The sequence below is a fragment of the Ascaphus truei genome, chromosome 14, assembly GCF_040206685.1.
Source record: "Ascaphus truei isolate aAscTru1 chromosome 14, aAscTru1.hap1, whole genome shotgun sequence".
NCBI lineage: Eukaryota > Metazoa > Chordata > Amphibia > Anura > Ascaphidae > Ascaphus > Ascaphus truei.
The window spans coordinates 49,119,269-49,136,538 of NC_134496.1; the positions used below are offsets into that span (position 1 = coordinate 49,119,269).

A 17,270-nucleotide genomic window follows, 5' to 3' on the forward strand; every position below is an offset into this window, starting at 1 on the left:
GGGGAAAGACGGGGGCGTCTGTGACGTCACCCGGCAGGTTCGCCCTCATTGGCTGAACCGCCGGGGCGTGGCCTAGCGCTCCGTCGCGAGTCCTGATCTCAATTCTCGAGAGCAGGAGAAGCGCAGCGCGGTGGCCCCCCTCGCAGTGGGTCCAGCCCCATTGTGGGACGGCTCTTCTCCCTGCAGCGTCCGCCACAGCAGGCACTGCAGTAGCCAGCAGGGAACTGGCCTAAGTGACAGATGTGCATTATGAGAGAGGAGGTGCAGTGTGTATCAGTATGAGGGGGGTACATGCAGCATGAAAGGGAAGGTGTAATGTGTAGTACAATGCACAAACCCCATTCCCCAAACATTTAATGAAACTCTTTTCTATATGAAATTAATTGGCAAATGAAAAACCACAAACTAGGATCCACAGAGCCTACTTGATAAAATGCTTTCTTTATTCTTATATGAAATAATTGCCTAAATGCTGTATTGCAATACAGGTTCCCATTAAGTACATTAAAACAACTGAAACAAACAGATTATGTTTTGAGTCCTCAAACATATAACTAGATTTGGTTAAATTACAGACATTTATCAGCACCCAAGCAAAACCAACACCAAGATCTGCATTATTACACTACAATGGTGAGTCAACTTTTGAGGAAGTTCATCTGAAAATCAGTTTGTGGCATTAGCAATTCACTTGGATTCTCTTTATTTTCTGACACTATTATTTCTGCGGCTTTCAGAGCGTCTGGGTCCTGAGAGCAGGGGCTCGGCAGTGTGTCACCACTGCTATTGCACGGCACAAGATATGCCACTTCTGAGGGCCGATCTGATGGCATTGGGGCGGCAGTAGATGGCATGGGACCTGGTAAATGGAGGTTTGCCATGTGAAATATGTTACCCAAACGACAGGAAATCTATAAAGAAGAAAGCATCTTGTTATTGAACAAATCCAATTTTAATTGTGGATAGTGGCGCTTGAAATGGCTTTTTTAATACAGAAAATAAAAATAGCACATGTGAGCGCATTCACATGTCTCAGACAGGTCTGCAGCACTGCCTTTCCCCATTATCTCTTAGCGATTCCACTGCAGCCAGGGATTCTGGGTAATGACATTTCCAATTGGCACAGTGTGTCACTCGTCCCATCCATTGAAACATGGACCCCTATGAGCTTATGTCTGCTGTATTACACTGCTTTTCAGCACAGCCTGGGTTTAAGAAATGCATAGCCAGTAAACAATACAAAAACTAACACCAGATCCCACAGTGCAGTCATATCAGCTCAGGAATAAGTATCTCCATGTTATATGCAGGTTTCCATTCACACCTTGGTTTCTGTGTTAACATTGCAGTGCTTCAATTCCTTGAGTTACAAGCACAGTGACTTGTATGTCATGTTATTTGTGTCCGTGTTCACGCGTTGCCATAATGCAATGAAAAAGCACTGGATGGAAATCTTGAGTATGTATGCTGCTAATAGCTTTAGTATCTGTGTGGGCAGAGAGGCAGATTAGGGTGGAGCAGAGTATGTGGCTAGACTAGCTTGTAGGAGACTCATGGAAAGTCTGGAGCACCATCAAAGTGGTTAAGCCTCAGGATGGAGGAAAGACTTCAATATTTTGAAAGGGAGTGTGAGTCTTATTCTATGACAGATAACATGTAAATGTACAAATACGACACGTGAGCGAATACATGGATCCAGACAAAGTGGCAATTATATTACTGTAAGTTGGTAAGATCTCAGTAATTAAGTCATGTGAGAACGTACTATACTTAAAGCAGGGGTTCTCGACTCCAGTCCTCAAGATCCCCCAACAGGTCAAGTTTTCATGATATCCTAGCTTCAGCACAGATGGCTCAGTCAGTCCTACCTTCAGCACAGGTGGCTTAATCAGGTTCAGTTGTCGACCTGTGCTGAAGCTGGGATATCCTAAAAACCTGACCTGTTCAGGGGTCAAGAGGACTTGAGTTGAGCACCCCTTAATTAAAGGGTGATACACCCAGGGAACTGCCTTCCAAAGGAGATGGCAAAAGCAAATATGATAACAGAATAGAAAAGTGCACATAGGAGGCACATGGAAAAATTAGCAGTTAGAAAAGAGAGAATGAGCATATGGTTTTCCATGGGATGTGATCAGGAAACGCTGAGGGAAATGTGTTAATCCAAGTGGCAATTTAAAAAAATCTTTTTAGCCCATATATATTCAGCCTTTGATGACCTAAAAACGTATTACCTAAGCTGACGATTGATTCTTTCTACCGTGATCGTTCAGCAAAGATCCTGCTTCCCAGGGTTCACTAAATGGCTAAAAAAGTCCAAAAAGTCTGTCTTGCGCTTCAGTGTATACAGCAAGGTCACCATAGGTGTTTCAGTCAGTGGAGCTGTGTGTGAGGGAGCTTTGCATGGCCACAGTGTTTGACCGGTGCAGGGGGAAATTGATTCTTACCTCAGCTGCATCTCCGGTCTGGGGCCGGCTCACCTCGTGTGCTCCTGCGTGCTGCCGTCTAGAATTGCCAGGAAAGAAGAGAAACTTCGGCGCAACTGCGCATGACTGAATCAATGAGACTCCCGGATGATCTTCAACCAACTTTATTGACACCACACACAAGGGCTACACCGCGATCTCCCCCTCTACCCCACCTAGAGGGTGAAACGCGTAGAGGGGGAGATCGCGGTGTAGCCCTTGTGTGTGGTGCCAATAAAGTTGGTTGAAGATCATCCGGGAGTCTCATTGATTCAGTCATGCGCAGTTGCGCCGAAGTTTCTCTTCACTAAATGGCTGCCTTTCAGTTTCTATCAATCTTTCAGTGAGTGTAAGGCCTTGGACATGGTCAAAAAGACCATGCTGAGGCGCGCTGAGCCGCGCTGAAGGGACATTATCCCTATCAGCGCGGCTTTAGACTGCGCCTCCGCACGCTTCCGCAGGCGTGCGGAGGCGTGTGGAAATGCAGGAGACAGGCAAGTTTAAATTTTGCCGCTCAGGGAAGCGCAGAGCCGGTCACGTGACTGCCAGAAGCCAATGGCAGTCCGTGACGTCGGCGCCGTGACGTGGCGCCCTAGCCCCGCCTCCCGCCCGGCTCCCACCCGGCACACAAGCGCGCACGCTGACGCTCATGCAGGGACACGAAAAATCTCCTGCTTGAGCAGGAGAGCATGAGCGTCAGCGCTGCCCAGCGCTCTTCATATCACCATGTCCCAGGCCTAACTCAGCAGCTACAATGTATTCTTATATTACTATGGTAACATTATCTATTGTTACAGTTTACATCTCAAACTGCTGGGAATATTGGCATCAAATTATCACAAACAGGAAAGTGTTACAAAGATCTTGCACTGCTGGGGAAGTGGGCTAAAACCTATAGAAATCAAAGGATGCTCAGGATATTAAAACTCATTAAAATGGCATTAAGGGTTGAATTTTTAAAAATGTTAGTATTGTCTAATACTACAGAACAGATTTATTAAAAACAAACAAAGCATGTAGGATATTGCATGAATTGCTTATTTCAAGGGTTGTAAACGAATAAAATACGGTATTTTTACAAAGGTGTACAGCAACAGTTACCAACTTTATCTTGTGATGTACCATCAGGACCAAATAGAACGTCTCTTACCACCAATATATCCGCCCCTATGTGTATATCATAGATTCGTTTTGGTTAATTATTGCAGCTCAACTCTATATATTTGTGTGGATATCTTGCTTTCTTTCCCCTCTATTCTACTGTGAGGGACCATATGTGGCACTAATAGAAACCCTGGTGTACAATAGAACAGTAAATAGGACACATTGACTGCTACGGTGGGAAATTTCTTTTTTTTTCTTTTATCAGTTTCTTAAAATCAACAATTCACTTCAAATAAAATCTAATTTAAAAAATAAATGTTCCAGCTAAATATTATCCTACCAAGAAAACAAAATATATACATGTCTCTCAATGTGCCCCTGTAAGCTTTCCGTGTAGAAATCCCATTTCCTATCGGGTGCTTGTATGTTTGATGCACTTTTCTTGATTACACTATATTTCCCTGTAATCTGCGGTGTTGCTATATATAGCGTGAGGTCTTACTCACAAACTGTGGGTGCGTTCTACACTAGATGGCGCTCTCCTTCAGCTGGAGTAGCTGTACACACACTACATGGCCCTTACCCTAAAAAACCCTATTCTAAAACTCCCTGCCCTAAGCCCTTACCCTAAGACTCCCTACCCTAAGCCCTTACCCTAAGACTCCCTACCCTAAGCCCTTACCCTAAGACTCCCTACCCTAAGCCCTTACCCTAAGACTCCCTATCCTAAGCCCGTACCCTAAAACCCCCTACCCTAAGACCTTACCCTAACCCCCTCCCCCACCTACCCTAAGCCCTTATCCTAAAAACCCCTACCCTAAAACCTCTGGTGTTACTGTAGCATGAGTTCGATCTGGATATCTGTGGTCTACCAAACTGTGGCGTACATTTTCCTGTAGACCTCACGCTATAGTAGCACCCTCTCTGTTTTGTAAAGTGTTGGCGCTATATGAATACAAATATACATACATACATAACACAGGCGTTCATAATTCCCATGGACACGTATTTGGGTCCCGTACCTGTGAGCGGATTTTGAGTGCTGGTCCTAGCTTCAACCCCATTGTATCCAAGAGATGTTCTTCTGTGAGTAGTGGTAAAGTTAGTCCATCAATGTCATGGTCCTTAAAAACCTTTAAAAATGGTATCATTGATTCAGACCAATATCGTTTATTACATCCCTCACAACATTTATCAATGTTGATTTATATTTATTCTCATTGAAAAGACTACAATGTAAGAGAGTTTTAGTGAAGACTTTTTTTCTATTACTGGCATTACCTTTCTTTACTACAGAATGCAGAAAGGTGTATGTAAATTTGCAGGCTAGAATTACATTCACGCTGGTTGTATGCCCTTTGTCTGCCAATAGATAACTTTGACATTATAATTGCAGGCAGGAATACATGTAGTTGCTCTTGCTATCTCTGGTCAGTGAGGACTCCTAGATGTATTAACTAAAGCTGTACGTGCATTTGAAACATCATTCGACTGTGAAAGGCTAATCTTCTGCTTCCAATATATAACTGATCAGAGTAAGAACTCCTAGCTCCAGACTTTGGTTTTCTGCACACAATTGGAATGTCATTTAGAACATCTCTAGGGGACAAAAGTTGTGTAAATCACACCCTGTGGTAATTAAATGTAACAGAACTATACATATAAATAAAATAACAAAATGCAAATAACCTGTGCATAGCCTGAACAGCCCGGCAGGCTGATAATAAAATTATATACATCTTCAGATGTCCATTTCCGAATATCTTCAATAGTTGGAATATCTTCTCTATTCAAAAAGAGACTGTGTGCTCCTTTGGAAACAACATAAGACAAGGAATTAAACATGCGTAAAAGTGCTTTAATAAAAGGTACTTGAAAAGGAGGGCCAATATATTCTTTCCAGACCATACATCTACTTCCAATTCCAAATGTAATTACACATACAGACACTGTAATCTAGGGATGTGAACGCTGAAAGTATTACAGGAAGGGGACACCCTTCTCAAATGCAACCTTCAAATGTAAAATAGAAAAAAGATTTGGGTGGACCCACCAGTGGCTGAAGTGCAATTAGAGAAAGTAGTTGTACTGTGTTTTATTACAGTAGAATTCAGGGGTAGGAAGGCAGAGGGCACTCATAAAGTTGAAGAAAAGGTTTCTTTATTGAATAGACAGCCCTCCTACGCGTTTCAGTAACAGCTGGGACCGAAACGCGTGGGAGGACAATGTATTCAATAAAGAAACCTTTTCTTCAACTTCATGAGTGCCCTCTGCCTTCCTACCCATGAATTAATTCACACAACGGGAGCTACCACAGGATCAGACCACGGACAGCATATAGTGCACCACTATTTATTTGTTCTGATACAGTGAGTACTATAAGGAATGCAAACTCTAAAAAAAACTTTTTCTTAATACAGGAGAACACGGGAACAAAGGTGCAAGGCTTTCTTGGCACCATATTTAAAAAAAGTCTTATTATGGTATGCAAGACCAAGACAGATAGGGGACAAAAAAAATAGATTTAGGTTTGTAAAAAGAAGTAGAATTCTCTAGCAAATAATACCATCACATTTCAACCACTGAGGCCAAAGGAAAGCTAGGCATGTCCACTATGAACATGCCAAGGAATACATTTCTTTTGACAAACCTGATAGTAGTGATGAGTTAATGGCAACGGGGAAGCTATATGCTGCTGCTGCTGAAAGATGAACTGTAGGCTGATACATGTATCTATCCTCAAACGATGCACCGGGGTTACTCAGCACTTTGTCATTCCCATTCCTGCTGCTATCTGCTTCACTGGGGATAGTGTGGTTACCACCATCTTTCTCTGAGCTTTCTTGGAGTTCCATAGAGCTCTTATCCATGGCAGGCTCTGTACCTGCTTTCTCCAGGTCACATGTGCTGAATGGCTCTGTTTCTTCTTCTTTCTTATCATCCTTGTCTTCATCTGCAGTGGGAGGAGAGGCATGGGGTTTATTTTCTGCCTGGCTCTTGGATGGACATGCATGGATGTCTGTAGCTTTTTGGTTGCCGGCTCTTCTGCCCGGTCGGCGAGCTCTTTCTCTTTGCAAGCTGCTCAAGGGATGGTATGCCCTGGTGGTTTTCACCATGGTGTGGCCTTGGAGGCTCTCATAGGCATTCTGATGGACAAACACATCAGTTGGAAGGTGGCCCTCTGATAACATCTGTCTTCCTCTGATAGCTACAGGACTCGCTGCAATTCCATGGTAGAGAAATGGCGAATCCAGATCCGCGAAGCCCTTTCTTAGCGCCTTATCCATTTCTCTAGGCTGATAAAAAGCATTCATTTCCATTTCCATTCTAGTGGTAAAAATACAAAACATTCTGTGCTTTAAACATACAGAAAGAAACCAGGTTGAAATAGACAAATACCCCTTATCATTCCTTTCTAATCTTCCCAATTTAAAATGTGCTTAATAGAGTTAAAAATGAAGGGCTGAAAGCTTAATTCTGAACAGTAAAACTATATGGAACACACACAGGGTGTCCAAAGTGTCCAGTATTGAGTCGGACTGTCCTGTATTTGGACACACTGTCCAGTAAGATATTAGAGGTGATATTGGACATATATGTGAATACCTGTATTACTTATCTGGGCGTGTATGTGTATACTGGTATTACCTCTCTGGATGTGTGTGTGTATACCGGTATTACCTCTCTGGACATAGTGACATGACCGGCTTGGGGGCTGGGCAGCTTCTTCCATCCTGATTGGCTGCATTACCCAGCAGCAGCCAAACAGGAGGAGGTGTCAGGAGCTTGGGGGTGGGGCCAAGGAGAGGAGGAAACAGCATAGAGCGGAGAGAGGAGTGTGTGTGTGTGTGTCCCGAGCATGTTGCACCTTTCACCATGGTGTCCAGTATTTTTGGAGATGCTGCCTGGCTATCAGAAACACACTAACCCCTTCACAACGCACTGGAGTTAAGGGTTGAGGTGTCCAACACATAAGGACATAGGGCTGGTTGGGGGGTCAGCGGGGAGTTAGTAACTGAATGAAGAATGCTGCAGCGATTTCAAAGGCGAATTAATTGGAGTCAAATTTCTCCGTTTTCAGCAAATAATGTTTCAAGCCATTTTAAAGTGGAAAACAAATCCCCAATTCCTGCCCTCCCCCCTTTATAGCGTAGGCAGCTAGAAAAAGAATTGGCCTTACAATTATGGTAAACAAATAAAAACATTTGAAAGTGGCCCCAAAATCTTATTTTGCACCAACATTTTTTCAGCGCAGAATGCAGCTGGAGGGTCCTGTATATCAGGGTGCTCAACTCCAGTCCTAAAGACCCCCCTCCCCCCCACACCCCAACAGGTCAGGTTTTCCCAGCTTCAGCGCTGGTGGCTCAATTAGTGGCTCAGTCAAAGATTGAGCCTCTGATGGAGCCACCGGTGCTGAAGCAGGCTATCCTGAAAACCTGTCCTGTTGGCGGGGTGGGGGTTGAGGACTGTAATTGAGAACCCTGCCTTAAGGTAGTGTTAAGTGAGGAAAATAACGTCAAAGAAACGCTTTTCGTGAGAATCAATTTAGCAGCAGGTCTCTGCCCTAAAATACAGCCCCATCCTACATATTTCGGACCACTTAAGTGGAACAGACACCTCAACTTCTTCAGTGTTTTAGGAAGCTATTTATTTATCTATTTTGTCATTACCCGTAAAAAGTGTGAAAAATACAGATGGGGGAAATGCATTTGTTGGAAACATATGTATATATATATATCAAACACACAAAAAAGAAATGTTGCTCACACTAGGAATGAGTGGCTAAACCAGACCCTAATTATCACTGATTACTTGGGTATCAAACATAAAACCAAGAGAAGTGTCAGGAATTAAATATTTAAGGAATACTGTTGGTGCTGAGGGATGGAGAAAATATATAAAACACACAAAGAAGAACAAAGACAATCCCTTGAATAGCACTCTAAAATATACCACAAGAATATTAATGTAAAACTGTTGGTGAAAAGAACTGGATGCTCCTCAAGTGCAGAAAATGAAAAAGATTTTATTAATAGAACAACAATAAGTACTACCTTAAAAACATAAACACACAAATGGCAGCTCCAAAAAATAAACAGACAATGACTCACTGGAAAATATATATTAAATGCTAACTGATAATCTAATAACTATGATGTGTCCAAATAATTAAAGTATTACACAAAATCTAAGTTACTAAATACACAGAAAAAAACCCTTAAAGCAAAAAAAACCCTAGCTAACTAAAGAATACTATATCTAAATGCACAGGGAAAAATATATCATTTAATAAACCTAGACACATGCAATGGTGTCTAGGACAAAAAATGAATAAAACTAATACCAAGGGAAAAGCACAGGGGAGAAAAAAGATGTATACAAGACTCAAACCCTGGCCAGCAAATGCAAAAAATAAAAAATATATATACACAGCATGGATATATAGAGTCTCTGGGATCCAGGCACAGAGGCAGACAAAATACAAATGCCAGAAGGAAACCACTCTCTACGCGTTTCGCCCGTGGGTGAAACGCGTAGAGTGGTTTCCTTCTGGCAGCTCCCCTTTAATTTACTGCTGACATGACTCTCACTGCATGCTGCGGTCTCTGTGGTCATTTGATCTTTTAAACCAGCACGCATTGGAATGCCTACTACCAGCAACCGACCTCCCTTGTCACGACAAGACAGCTGAGTATCTTTCTCTCCTGTTCTGGGAGTCAGGGTTTCTCGTGGCATTCATGCACACCTGTGTTGTTTCAATTCCAAGCGCATTGGCTATCAATATCTTTACTCTCTACCTAGACATTTGTATTTTGTCTGCCTCTGTGCCTGGATCCCAGAGACTCTATATATCCATGCTGTGTATATATATTTTTTATTTTTTGCATTTGCTGGCCAGGGTTTGAGTCTTGTATACATCTTTTTTCTCCCCTGTGCTTTTCCCTTGGTATTAGTTTTATTCATTTTTTGTCCTAGACACCATTGCATGTGTCTAGGTTTATTAAATGATATATTTTTCCCTGTGCATTTAGATATAGTATTCTTTAGTTAGCTAGGGTTTTTTTTGCTTTAAGGGTTTTTTTCTGTGTATTTAGTAACTTAGATTTTGTGTAATACTTTAATTATTTGGACACATCATAGTTATTAGATTATCAGTTAGCATTTAATATATATTTTCCAGTGAGTCATTGTCTGTTTATCTTTTGGAGCTGCCATTTGTGTGTTTATGTTTTTAAGGTAGTACTTATTGTTGTTCTATTAATAAAATCTTTTTCATTTTCTGCACTTGAGGAGCATCCAGTTCTTTTCACCAACAGTTTTACATTAATATTCTTGTGGTATATTTTAGAGTGCTATTCAAGGGATTGTCTTTGTTCTTCTTTGTGTGTTTTATATATATATATAAAATTATTATTATTATTATTATAACAGCTTTTTAACCCTTTCTGTGCCGGAGTTCCACCGCCCCCCCCCCCTCCGGGAAATTCCGATCACGTGACTGCTCCTCAGGGCGAGCAATTGATGGGCGGTCTAACCGGTTCTGGAAACGGAAGAGGCGGAGTCATCTCCCCGTGCGCCAGATAGCGTTCAGCTCTCCGCTGAAGTGCCAGACCCCATGTCGTATGGATTACATCATGGGGCACGCAAAGGGTTAAACCTCTGTGCTGACCAGGACACCCCCTTACCTGTTAATACTTTGCTTTTGCAGCAGGTCCTGTCTCCTGGCCACGACCTCCAATGGTTCCGTTTGCAGGAAGCCGTAACCTTGAAACACACACACAGGCAACGCAATGTGTTCAGGTGTTTAGACAGAAGAGCAACTCCGTTTTACAGCTAGGTCACGCTACCGCCCCATGTTACAGGCAGGTGCTTAGTACTCTTTATCGCCGTTACCTGGACCTGGGAAAACTCGGTTGGACAGATGTGCAGAACCCGAGGGCCCAAACTGGGACGTCATGTGCATCTGTCTGGTGTCGTTGGGTAGGATTATTTCAGTCGATGGCAACAAATCTCTAACAAAAGAAAATAGATTAGACTTTGTACGACGGGACAGAGTTTTAAGCAGCACTCCTGGAGGAAACTTTATTTTGTTGTTTTTTTTTATTAAGCAGGGGGTCCCGAGAGATGAACCACGTTGATTTCAGCGTTGTAGACCCCCTGTTTCCCGAGATACCCCGGAAGGGGTTGCTGGTAGCAGCTCCGGCTTGGGTAGTTTGGGCTACCATAATGGCTAATTAAATGTCCTGCATCATGTGGGCCAATAGGAAACTCAGTTTAAATGTCCCGCTTCATGTGGGCCAATAGGAAACCGTGGCATCATCCCTTGCGGCCTCCAGTTGGCCCACGTGGTGTGGGACATTTAAACTGAGCAGCGATACCCGCAGCATGTAAGTATCTCGGGAAGCAGGGGGTCTCCGGAGCTGAAATTAACGTGCTTCAGCCCCGGAGACCCCCTGCTTCAAGCCCTAAACAAAAAACAAACATCGTGTCCCCAGGAATGCTGCTTTAATCAGAGTAATCTGGACTTTGTATAGCAGCTGCGTTTGTTAGTGATTTAGGCTCAGATATCCAGAACGGTGTTAACACATTGCGGCTGGTTTAACTGCAGGATGCCCCGAGGAATAACACCGCTTAGTAAATAAGATGGTTAATCCCATCCTGATTTGTCTATAAAGTTCTTATTTCGCTTTCTAGAAATACTTGCACTTAAACTAAAACCCTCGCACTAATTTGATACTCCCCCACCCCTAAATCATGCTTGATATACAGTGGCACTTTTTATGTTCAGCGCTGCGTTGCACTATGCAAACTGCTGTAGTATATACAGTATAGCTCTAGAAATGTAAATTGGTCTGTTAAATAAAACCGGAGCCGTCTCCACTAAGTACGAATCCTTTAGCTCCCGCCACGGAACAGACGGGAAAGAGGATGCACCTGTCCAGGTATCGATGCTCGTACTGCGGTGCTACCCCCGGCACCCTCTGCTGCGTCTGCATCACCACCTGCGGGTTCACTGACATCATTTGATTCCTCATTATTATCTCTTGGCGCTGACGCAACTCTGAATAGAAGCAAACAGGGCGAGCACTGGTTACATATCAACAGGGGTTCTTCAACCCTAATTCTAGGTAGACTAAGTACCATATAGGATTTGACCTTATAATGTTAGTTTCTTGTCACCTCAGCACGTCCTTAAAACAGAATGATTATTTTTTTACTCTAGTGTCCGAGGTTACCATGGTAACCGTTAGACTGCAAGGGCTCCGAGGAGAGCTGCATGATAACCTCCCCGACCTTTCATATTTCACATGATTTTTTTATCTCCTGAGCAGAGCATCAGATTTGAAAAATAAAAACAGCGTTCGAAAGGCGAAGAGGAGATCTCTTGTAGGAAGTCAAAATAACATATAGTCTCCCTGCTCAGGGGTTATAGGGATAGTCTCCCTGCTCAGGGGTTATAGGGATAGTCTCCCTGCTCAGGGGTTATAGGGATAGTCTCCCTGCTCAGGGGTTATAGGGATAGTCTCCCTGCTCAGGGGTTATAGGGATAGTCTCCCTGCTCAGGGGTTATAGGGATAGTCTCCCTGCTCAGGGGTTATAGGGATAGTCTCCCTGCTCAGGGGTTATAGGGATAGTCTCCCTGCTCAGGGGTTATAGGGATAGTCTCCCTGCTCAGGGGTTATAGGGATAGTCTCCCTGCTCAGGGGTTATATGGAACAATATGGATATAGGGTGCACATACTGTAACTGGGTGTATCATATTCTGTGCACAATTGTAAAACCATCATTTATTTCTTTTTATTCTCTTTATTCTGCAGCAAAAAGCAACAATTGTCATATCCGAAGTGAGCTGAGACAAAGCAATCGGCATGACATTAAAGAAACATGATTAATGTATTTCTTATCTCTACCAGAGCTGTTCCCAGGACTTAGAGCAAAAACTACCTATTGTTACAGTGAAGGGCAAGAGGAATATCTAGCAAATATTATTTGTTATTGCTAGCCAACCTCAGGGGGCCTGGATTTAAATAAAAGAAAAAACAATCAATATTATATGTTGGCTCAGTAAATGGTGTCAGAATAAGGATAATGATGTATTATTACTGCTGCTGGAACCTTAAAGTAAATTGTGTCATTATACGTTGTGTGTAGCTCTAGCTTTGACCTCTAGCGCTATGGGACGGATCCTCAGAAGGTTGTTCATGTTAGCGCATCGGAATACCACTACGATATTTAGCACCTCCCAAAAGCTGCCGTTACTCACATCCAGACTCTGATTATCATTGCGTTCTTTCTGGGAATAACCTAAAAGTAATGTACTGAGTATAGGACTTAACCCTTTCATTGCAAAAAATGACAACATACTGTACACAGATATATATTATGGATCACATAAATGTCTGAAACACATCATAAACGACATTATGTTTTTTTTTGTGATAACAGTGATATCTTTGTGTGAACTAATATGGTATATAATGTAATAATGACTGCATAAAGTATGGGTGTACAATAATGTATATCCACACATACCTCAACCATATAAATTAATATTTCATTTTTATTAATGTACAATTGCAATAAATGAAGGGTTAAGGAAGTGCATGGCTCTTAACCCTACTCACACCCCACCATATCCAAATATCTCCCCCAGATTACCTTACTAAAAAGCGCACACCTGCACAGCTCCCTTACCTGCTGCGGACATGCACCCTGTAAGCTGGTAGAGCTGCTTCCCCTCCAGATTCCCCTGGTCTCCGAGCATCTTCTGAAGATGTTCGCGGGGAGTCATGTCAGGGGGATCTCGGGCTGCCTGTTGCTGTTCAGATTGTTACGTTGTTTCCTTCCGCATAAGAGAAAAGAGCAGGTTTAGCTCATTACTTAATATTTTCTTTTGGTTTTATATTAAATGTATTTCATTGATATCAATTCATTTGCACGTCATGTTATCGGGGTGCACCCCCTGCCTTCAAGGTCACGAGCCCCACGAAATGTTTAAAGCAGCAATGTAGGTTTCATTTAGTTTTATTGCTGGATTGAAGCATGGGGGTCTCGGGAGCTGAACCTCGTTGATTTCCGCTCCGGGGACCCCCTGCTTCCCGAGATACTAGGGGATGCCGGTATTTATGTCAAGTTTAAAGGTCCTGGTTACACCGGCCAATAGGAAGCTGCAACTAATGACATCACGGCTTCCTAGTGGCCCGCGTGACGCCATTATGTTAGGCACACAAGTTCACTGCCTGCAGAGATACCGGCACCACTACGGAGGTAAGTGTCTCTGGAAACAGGGGGTCCCCGGAGTTGAAAGTAACGCAGTTCACCTCCGGAGACCCCCTGCTTCATTCCTGCAATAAAAAAGAGAAAAGAAAGAAATGAAACGTACTGCGGCTTTATGAAAGCAAACACTTTGATGTTCTGTAGCCGTGTCTCCTTTCTGCGAGGGGAACGTCGATCCTGGGTTTTAAACGTTACCAGCAGAACAGCTTTTTCCCCATGTAATAATTGCAATACTCTTCAGCGCAGTATCTGTATCGTGAAATACTTCCCTCACCTGCTGTCTCTGTAACGCTCCCAATATGCAACTTAGAGTGTTAGCTCTCCGGGGCAGGGATTTCCTTTCCTATTGTCTGATTTAGTTTGTTGCACTTTATTATAATTCCCTGTACTGTTTTGCATCTCTTGTAAAGCGCCATGTACACCTGTGGCAGCTCTATAAATAAGATATATATATATATATATATATATATATATATATACACATACATACAATTTAGGGAATGTAGTTATATATGAGTTTAAAATAAAAAAAAAAACAGATCTGACTGTCGGGGATTTTATTTCGTGACATTTTCCCAAATACTTTCCTGTCAGCATTAAAGAGTATTGTGTCCCAGCCACCCCAGGGGCAGGGGAGGGTAACGTATGTAAGTCCCCCCAATAAGTGTGTCACTCCACTTTGTGCTGCAGCACAGCGAGGGCGCCTAGTGGCAGCTCTTTATATTACATTATTTATTTATAGCCTTCCTGAAACAGTCATAACCCAGGGGGAGCTCAAACTCCCCTCACCCCCCAACAGGTGAGGTTTTCAGGATTTCCCTGCATGGGCACAGGTCTGTGCTGAAGCAGGAGCTGATCAATATGCTGGAGAAGCGCTCTGCTCCATTCAAATGAGTGGTGCATCTTATGCAGGGTGACCATCTTTGTCCCGACAAATGTCGCTTATGCGCAATCACCAGCGTCGACTGCGCATGGGCAAATGGCGAGCGCCAACTGCGGACGCACGATGAGCGCTTGCTGGCTGCACATGCGTGATTGGCACTGACCACTTGTGCGCAGGCGCGATAGGAGCTTGTCGAGCGTGCGTGTGCGGCCAGCGCAGAGAAAAACAGGGACAGTGGGCCGAAAAGTCGGGACCCGGGCCAAACGGCCAAACCCGGGGCGTCTGGTCACCCTAATCATACGAGACTCAAATCTTCTCCAGCGCAGGGAAGTGGCTTCCCAGGGGCCAATTAATCTATAACACTTCCAGATCCAATGAGACTCCTGGTACTTTGCACAACGTTTTGTATCACACCATCTGCTCAGCGCGTAGCCCAGAGGCACCTGAGTCTGTTCTGATCCTATCTTTGCAAATCGCCGTGTTGTTTAGCATTTTGTAGGGATGAGAAGAAGTAATCACTGCTTTCAGGGTCTTAGCCTCAGCGAACCCTGCTTCCCAGGAGCCAAAGGTCTCGCCAGCCACTGTGCTATGGTTTATTAGGTTATAGACAGAGCACGTCTGTCAGTCATATCTTCCAGTAGCACTCGCTTTGCTGTATGTTGGGGAAGTTATTTACATCTAAATTTAAAAAATAAAACAAATACAAAAATTTACTAGGAATCGGTGTAATTGGGAACAACAATTTTACTGAACTTCTATCTCTATTTATTAATAATAACTTTATTTCACATAGAGCTTTTCTCCCAATGGGACTCCAAGTGCATCACAATTACAGTACAGCACGCGGAACGCAGCAGACAGGAATGTTACAGACACAGTCCCTGCCCTGAGGAGCTTACAATCTATGTTTTTGGTGCCTGAGGCACAGGGAGATAAAGTGAATCCCCCAAAGTCACCAGGAGCTGACACCGGGAATTGAGCCAGACTCCCCTGATTCACACATTGTTTATAGGGTCAGTGTCTTTACTCGCTGAGCCGCTCCCTCTGCGTTTGCGTCTCTGTGTCCGCGAGGTTCTTTATGCATTTTAGGAATCATGATCACGTTATAACAACAAATGTTCTTAATATTCCCACAACGTCTTAGTGAGCCTGTGACATGCAGGTATACCCGTGGCTTCTATACCTATACTCAGCATTGTGCTCAAATGTTATTATGGCTACGGGTCAGCACTGGCATTTTGTTCAGTCCATTCTGGGAGATTTCCATTGATTAACCCTTGATAAACTGGACTAAATGTAAAATCCGCAAATCTCCAATGTTGCCGTTTTCTAAGGCAATGCATTGACTCCATCCCTTTACATGTATGAGATATAACACTGCACTATGGATATGGAATAAGATATGGTGTTAAGTCACAATCCACAGTCACGCGGTGACTTCCACATCCTAATGAACGCGTGACAGTGTCGCAATGGGTGTGGTAACTCTCCCTGCTAAAAGGGTCTGCAATGTAGGGCAGGGGTGCTCAACCCCAGTCCTCAAGACCCCCCCCCCCCAACAGGCCAGGTTTTAAGGATATTCCTACTTCAGCACAGGTGGCTCAATCAGTCCCTGCTTCAGCACAGGTAATTGAGAGACCTGTGCTGAAGCTGGGATATCCTTAAACCCTGACCAGTTGGGGGTTCTAGCCCCCCCTGATGTAGAGTGTGAAGGGGATACATTAATTATTGTGGCCCAAAATTATCTTTTTATACTTACATTCGCATGGAAGCCTTTTCAGCTGCGCGGGAGAGGCGGTGCTGGAATCTGTCTGTGGAAACGTTTGCCGGGGACTCTCGGCTGCACAGACTCTCGGCACCTGCTTAGCAGATTATGGAACCTGCACGGATTAGCAGGCAGAATCCTGCTGTAAAGCCCCAGGACCTCTATCACAGCGTTTACTGGCCTTCCAGTGGCGTGAATCCCTTCAGCCATGCAACGTCTTCCTAACGTAATCTCCTGTAGGCTTAATAGCTTTTAGATGAAAAACCTTACTTTAAAAGGCAAGTGCCTCACCATATGCAATATATTCAGCCAGGTCAGTGGTGTGCAACTCCCGTCATTAAGGTCCACCAACAGGTCAAGCTTTCAGGGGGCTGTATATCAGGGGTGCTCAACTCTAGTCCTCATCCCCCTCCCCGACAGGTCAGGTTTTTAAGAATATCCCAGCTTCAGCACAGGTGACTGTCGAAGCAGGGACTGATTGAGCCACTTGTGCTGAAGCAGGGACTGATTGAGCCACCTATGCTGAAGCAGGGATACCCTGAAAACCTGACCTGTTGGTGGTCCTTGAGCACTGGAGTTGCCCACCCCTGAGCTAGATGCATTAATAGCGCAAGCACTTTTACTGGCGCACACGAGGCGTAAGTGAGCTTATTGGGTTTTTAATGAGGGGCTATTAACCCTGTCACTGCCGCAGGGGCCAGCAACTCATTGATTTTCTGCACTTCGCCCCCATTATATAACAAAAATGCCACAGAGTAAAACAAAAAAGCTCTCCGCG

General features: G+C 43.8%; 2 protein-coding genes across 6 annotated transcripts in view; one reads left to right on the forward strand and one right to left on the reverse strand.

Annotated features, from left to right (window-relative positions):
- Positions 1-424: 424 nt before the first annotated feature.
- Positions 425-16,678, reverse strand: SAMD7 (sterile alpha motif domain containing 7). Of its 5 annotated transcripts, none has more exons than XM_075570838.1 (10): positions 16,487-16,678; positions 15,171-15,405; positions 13,263-13,410; positions 11,502-11,628; positions 10,461-10,579; positions 10,253-10,331; positions 6,217-6,893; positions 5,256-5,377; positions 4,589-4,699; positions 425-911 (listed from the first exon to the last, which is right to left on the reverse strand). In XM_075570838.1, exons 3-10 carry the CDS (start codon positions 13,357-13,359, stop codon positions 639-641), a joined length of 1,605 nt encoding a protein of 534 aa, XP_075426953.1. In that variant the 5' UTR covers positions 13,360-13,410; positions 15,171-15,405; positions 16,487-16,678; the 3' UTR covers positions 425-638. The 5 variants fall into 5 exon arrangements, with proteins under 5 accessions (XP_075426953.1, XP_075426954.1, XP_075426955.1 ...); XM_075570839.1 differs by having other exon boundaries at positions 15,142-15,405; XM_075570840.1 differs by lacking the exon at positions 15,171-15,405 and having other exon boundaries at positions 6,451-6,893.
- LRRC31 (leucine rich repeat containing 31) overlaps positions 16,509-17,270 on the forward strand; it is a 21,566-nt gene continuing 20,804 nt past the window's right edge. Inside the window, exon 1 of the mRNA XM_075570834.1 lies at positions 16,509-16,805. Within this exon, the coding sequence (XP_075426949.1) occupies positions 16,787-16,805 (19 nt within the window). The 5' untranslated portion in view covers positions 16,509-16,786. The remainder of the gene's footprint in view (positions 16,806-17,270) is intronic.